This window comes from Suricata suricatta, chromosome 14 (genome assembly GCF_006229205.1).
Source record: "Suricata suricatta isolate VVHF042 chromosome 14, meerkat_22Aug2017_6uvM2_HiC, whole genome shotgun sequence".
NCBI lineage: Eukaryota > Metazoa > Chordata > Mammalia > Carnivora > Herpestidae > Suricata > Suricata suricatta.
In genome coordinates this window covers 3457614-3464193 of record NC_043713.1, presented here as the reverse complement: position 1 = coordinate 3464193, position 6580 = coordinate 3457614, and the positions used below count along the sequence as shown (strand labels likewise).

At 48.2% G+C, this 6580-nt stretch overlaps 1 protein-coding gene across 1 annotated transcript; it reads right to left on the bottom strand.

Annotated features, from left to right (window-relative positions):
* Positions 1–2987: 2987 nt before the first annotated feature.
* ZADH2 (zinc binding alcohol dehydrogenase domain containing 2) lies at positions 2988–6203 on the bottom strand (the record flags this gene model as incomplete). Its single annotated transcript, XM_029922513.1, has 2 exons — positions 2988–4114; positions 5884–6203. Coding segments are annotated over 2 exons (1245 nt in total), but the record flags the coding sequence as incomplete, so codon positions are not given.
* Positions 6204–6580: the final 377 nt, after the last annotated feature.

Sequence of the window (6580 nt, the reverse complement as noted above, 5' to 3'; positions counted from 1 at the left end):
GATATCATTTGTCAAGTTTCCAGCATCTTGTGGTGGCGAACACAAAAAGAAGGTCTGTGTTGTTCCGAGGACATTACATCCTCATTAGCTGGAATGTTCCTTAAGTACATACTGTAGGATTTTCATTTTAATAAGCAGCAGCTACCTGTCACTGCACTTTCATTAGATAAATACTGAATGTATTACTAATGGCCATTGACAGAGACTCCATCCTACCCTTGAGAAACTCCATTCAGATGAAGTCATATAATAACAATGCGTAGAGCATATCGAGGAAAATTTCTGTGTCGTTTCTTTGTGAACTATTCCCGGTTCCTGGGGCTTTTTAAAATTTTATTATTTCTTTCTTTTTCGGATGCTGACATCGTTCAATCGCAGAACTCACTGTCAAAGAGACCCGAAATATCGATGTTGGTATTTTTTTTTTCCCTTTGCATGCAAAACAAATTTGAAGGGACAGCATTTGGTTTCTTAGAAGTCACAATGGAACAGCAAAGAATGGCTTCTAGGCGCACTTACCAGCCAACCACTCCATCTGCCCAGGCAGAGACCTCAAGGCTGATGTGCAGGGAAGGCCACCCTGAGAACCGAGAAGTAATTCATCCACTATGATCATTCGGCCCCGGCCCTGTCTCTAAAACAAAGACTGACAATCGTCCTGAATTATGGATGTACTTTTTGTGATCTGTAACACAGTTCAGGAGAAAGGGGTTGAGAACATCACACCATTTCACCTCCCATTAGACGCTGGTCTTGAACAATAATCCCAGAAGATGAAACTGATGCTGAACTATGACCCTCAATTTACAAATCATTTTTCAGAAGAATAAGAAAAAAAAGTTTAAACATATTTTTGGCATTATCTGAATGGGTGGAATCTTTCATGCTTGTTTTCTAAGAATAAATGAAAACAGCATGCCCTGTAGTTTTTTAGTTTGGGGGAAGAGAGCATGCGGTTTTCAGATTATATTTTATTTTGAACCTGGGTGTTTGAAAAAAAATTATTTTTTTTTTACATAGCTGAATTTAGTATTTTCCTTCAAAACATAATAAATTTCTATTCTGTAGCTTCAGGGATCCATCAGTTAAAACGCTGGTCTTTCATCTTTATTACCCTCCCATTAAAATGAAAGAAACCGGGACGCACGTCAGTTTCTAAGAAGCAACAGAACTGACAGCGTCCTTGCTCCTCAAGTCTGCACAAAGGGAGAAAGTACATTATGGCTTAGACTTCGCCCATCTGTCTGCGTGGGGAACAACTTCTACCACGTTAAACGTAATACTAGTCTTCGATGGGATGATTTGATTGCAGTGTTTTCCCATTGCCCGTCATTTCCGTGCACATACATTCATGAACCCCGTCCCCTCCCCTGTGTGTGTTTGTGTATCGAAAAGCGAGGTGAAGTCTCCTTCCGTTTGGCCATAGCTGTTTGGTCTGAAAGGGACAGATTAATAACCGAGCACCACGTTGGGCCAGCGTTCCTTGTACCCTGCACTAGTCACCCCTTGCTATAATGAGGGCACCAAGAGGCTTGCATCAGGCTGCTCCCCTTCTTCATAACTCAGAAGCGTCACAGCAGCAGTAGCCTCTGGTGCTATTTGTCTTTAGTGCAGTTGTGACACTTCGGCATGATCCATAATTTGGCAGCTATTTACCGTGACATTTCCCTTCAGTGCAGCCATAACATTCAGTGAAGCCATTATTTGGTCCCATTTACCATATAAATTGTATTGTTGTGCATGCATGCGAGCAGCTACATTAGGTACCTGAAATGAGTAAATCTTGTAAAAGAGATACTAACAGCTATTCAGCACTAGGATTTCCTTGCTCCTCAGATGGGAAGAAAGAAAAATTAAATATGGTCACTGAGTTTCCCGGGGCATCTTTAATTGCGTTCATATTTATTTAGCATGTTAGATACACTGAAACCCGAGGCTTTGAAAAATAATCTGGTGGGCTTTGCCTCCAATTAGAAAGGCACTATGGGATTTCCAACGGCATGACGAACACCGTGGCATTCTTCGGTGAGTGGAAGGCGAGGAGCCAGGCGGATCGGCGCGGTTGGCACGGCTCACTGGGGAAGGCACCTGACATTACTCTCACGTGCGGCCCCACGCAGAGGGACCCCGGGGGCATCGCATCCCCAGAGAACAAACACACAGAGAAGTAAAATGGGAACAGAGGAACAGTGGTCCGTGCCACACACACTATTCTCTGTGTCCGTGATCAGAGAGAGAACACCTGGTGTCCCCAAAAGTCTGATTTTCGGATCCCATCAGCCCCTTCTCCGCATGGTGCCCTTTGAGGGGTCCCACCGCAGGGGTCTGAAGGATGCTGTTCTGGACCTCAGGCGGCGTGCCCAGACGGTGCTTCTGCCCTCGTGGTGGGTGTGGTGTTGGGCAGACCCTCCCCGCAGATGAAGCACCCCCTTTCTTTCCTGGGACAGTGCCCCCCCCATCTCTGCAGAGCCCCTTTCCAAAATCTGCTTTTGTCTTTATCAGTTTTCAACACTAATTAGCTTCTTGAGGGAAGAGAGAGGCCTCCCATTCCCCACATATCTTCCCAGGATAGTTGTGCATAAAGCATTAAATAACAGAGACTTTGAAAAAACAGGTCTGTGTTCACGCAGTCATTTTCTTAATGATCTAAAAAAAAAAAATCAAAGTTTTGGGAGAATTCCTCCAAATTTCTATTTAGATAGTTGGTGATTTATAGGGAAGGAAGGGCCATTTCCTGGGAAGATGGACTCTGAGAACAGATGGCTGCCTCTCCACTGTATCTCTTATCTATTAACTGCTCGTTAGTGGAAGACCAAACTCTCCCAAAGTAAAGAACTTGTGAACTATTCTCAAGACCGATTTTAAAATCTCATCAAGCTGAAGACATACTGATTTGATCAGATCTTGCATCAGGAATTAATTTAATTCCCTGGAACAGTAAAGTCTGGAATGAGACTGTCTGTGGCCAAAGAATTGAATGTAACAGGTTTACCTTTGAGCCATTGAGGGAAGTTTTTATTAGCACTGATTTTCAAGGGAGAGAGAAAGAGAGAGAGAAACTTATTAACACATTACTTTTTAGAAATAGGATACCCGTTACCCACTAAAAATAAACTGATTTGCATATTTCAGAGGAAGAAGGTGCCCATCTTCTTTCTCCGTTGATGTTGATTCGTCATTGTTCTGAGTTTACAGCTTACTGTTGACAGAGGGAGGCAGGTCAACTACAATCTTTCCAGTGTTTTGCCCCAGGTACATATGATCAACGGCCCGGAAGACGGACTCCAGGCCGACAAACCTGCCTCCTGCAGACTGGTCTCCGAGGTCCACCTGGCAAACCAGGTCTCCGCCCGCACACATCTTAAGCAAGTGGTCCATGGCCACCTGATACTTAGAAAGGTAATGGTCCAAAAAGAAGCCCTGGACGCCCGCGGATTTCTTCAGCAGCGTGGCTGGTAAGGCCCCCGCCTGCACGGGCGCAAGGCCAGTAGGCGTCTGGTAGCCAGAGACAAACCCAATGACTACCAAGCGCCCTTTGGTGGCCAAGGCATCGACTGCCAAGTCAAACATGGCTCCGCCCACTGATTCGTACACCAGGTCCACGCCGCTGGGGTACTCCTGCTTCAGGACCGAGCCGACGTGCTTGGAGTTATAGTTGATGGGGCGATCACAGCCAATCGATTTCAGGAAAGCGGACTTTTTATCAGAAGAGCAGGTCCCAATGACGTGGCACTTGGCCTTCTTGGCAAGCTGCACGGCGAACTGGCCTGTCCCCCCGGCAGCTGCTGTCACCAAAACTTTCTTCCCTTCTGACAGCCCTCCGAGCTCTTTCAGGCTGATGTACGCGGTGGTCCCGCTCACTGGCAGGGTGACGTACTCGGGCTTCACAGAGGCCACGGGGGCCGCGGCTCTGGCGGGCACCACTGTGTACTCAGCGAAAGAGCCAGGTGCAATGTAAGCCACAGCCTGGCCAACTGCGTAGTGGGCACTGGCGGAGAGGCCTAAGGCTACCACCTCACCCACGCCTTCGAAACCCACATCGAAGGGGGTCTTCACGGAAGGGTCGTACCGGCCCGCCGCATAGTTGATGTCAGACGCATTCACACCGACAAATCTAGAAGAAAACAAACAAACACACAAGGATATTAAGATGTTTTCCTCATCAAGGCCTTGGTATTCCACTTAGAAAAATTCCTCTAATTCCAGGGACTGTGGACGGGTGGTGAAGCTATCTATCCTGGTAGAATTCCAAAAAAAAAAAAAATCAGTCTCAAAATTCAATTGGAAAAAAAAAGGAGTTAGACAAGTATCAGTTTGACAGGGATATGCAATCAGAATATCAGAGTGTGTTTTTTTTAATCAGGTTAGGAATTGTTTCAGGCCACTTTAAACATCAAGTTCATTTCACATGCTATTTATTTTCCTTTTCTTTCTTTCAAAAGGAGAAATAAACCATTAAAAAAAAGTCAGGAAGGCCTCTCATTCGCAAACTTCACTGCAGCTATGAGTTGGAAATTAATTGGCCTCTTAACAAAGATGTTAAAAACAAAGTGAGATAAAATATATTCGGAGAAGTAGGCTCCTATTGATTCTGGCAACAATATAACACTTGGGGTAATAATAGTAATGACAATGATATTATTGAAGATTGAGCAGTGTGCAAGGTCATCGGCTGTTACATGTTACTGCAGGGTTGCCTAAAACACTGCAGGAATGGCCGTGGCAAATTTTCTTTCTGACATAACGATGTCCAGTGTGAAAATATGCATTTTGATTAATTGAACAAAAATTGTCTCATAAGGGTAGAAATTTTTATGGAACAATTCAACATTTTACAGTCCTTTTTAGATGAAAAGGAAAGCAAATCGTCACTATATTTTTCCTCAACAAGAAGCAGAGACATAACTTGATTAATACCAGATGATTATTTTCACTTCGGTATCCAGAGTCAATTTAATTGCGAGGCCGGTATTTTTACCAGCTTTTTTTCATCTCTGTATACCTCATAACAAAAATATCCTAATATGTAAGGAAAAAAAAGCTGTCTACTAAAAAATGTCAGGAGGTGGCTTAGACCCATAATGGAGGACCCTAAAAATGTCATTTCCACCTGTAATGAAATGAAAAGCTGGGGGTATCTGGTGGCAGAAGGAAAGCTGGTAAGTGGGTCATTTAAAAATAATTCACTTTTAATTTAACTTAATAAACCCAAACTGCCCTGTGCAAGGACCCACTTCCACCGTGTTACAGATAACGCTTTGCACTTATAAATGTTCCCTTATGATCATGAACTGTGTGTGTACCTACAATATGGAGAGCGCTCTCCATATTGTAGAAATAAGAAAGCAGGAAACGATTTCTTTGGGGCATGTCAAGCGGCTTTCAGAAGTCAGCAGCAAGCACACCACGCAGCCTCAACAACACACTACAGAATTCCACAGCATCAGTGATAACACAATAATGAAAAGTGGGGGAAATGAGTTTTGCTGGTTTTCCATCTGGGATTTAATACCAAGACGCTTACGTTCCATTTTGGGGGTGGGGGCCTGATCTTTCCTTTAAATTTACTTAACTCTCAAGGTTTGATCTTTTTAAAAAGGGCCCGCCGGCTCAGGGCATGCCTCTGGATGTCACAGAAGGTGGCCAGGGCAGAGCCGGCTCCAGCTCTGCCTCGGGTGCCCCTGCAGGCCCGGGAAGCAAAGTCCAGGAAGGGGTCCCAGGGGGTGGAAGTGAAGGTGGCTTCTCGAAGGGTGGGGGGTGGAGGCCCTTCAGTCAGCCAGCTCCTAACCCTGCCTGTGCCCCTCTCCCCTCCTGTCTCAGTCCCAACTGGAGAGGCCCTTCCTCTGCGGGGAACCCCCACCTTGGATTCAGAGGGACACACACCCCTGTGGCGGCTGGCCCCTCCGGGGCTCCGCACCTCTAAGGAGCGTGCCCTGGATGGGGGAAGGGCTGCTGGAGGAAAATGCGTCCCCCGCTGTCGCTGGCCCCCAGCTGTGGTTTGCCACTTGCCAGGGGCAGAGGCAGCAAGACCAAGCAGGGCGCAGGCTGGAGCAACGTGGAGGCGAGAGGGGGCAGAGGCAGGCGCCAGAGTGGGGGGCGACGGTCAGGCCGAGGTAGGAGCGGGCTCTGCTGGGAGCTGGGGCGCCCGCGGCTGACCGGTGGCAGCTCAAGTTTACCACGGGGGCCTTGCTTCGAACAGCAAGTCAAACCTTGTGGCGGAGCCCGGCCTGGCCGAGCCGTGGCAGGAGCCTCGCAGGGCCCTGGGCGCGCCCCGTCCAGGGTGCCCATGGCTCCTAGCGTGCCCTGCGGCACCTTCCGTGCGCCCCGGCCAGCCTCCTGGGCGCCAGAAGCCCTTCTGGGTCAGTGTCCCCTCCGAGGTGGCCGGCCTCCGATGACCGCCTCCCCTCCGCCACCACCGAGAGACGCGAGCAGGGACTCCGCTCCCGGAGCAGGCTGGGGCCGCCGAGCCGCCGGGCGTTGGGGAGGAGGGGCCGCCGCCCAGGCCTGCGACCGTGACCTCGGCCGCCCTGGGCCGGGCGGGCAAGCCCGGTCAGCGCAGCCCGGGAGCTCGGGCCCAGGG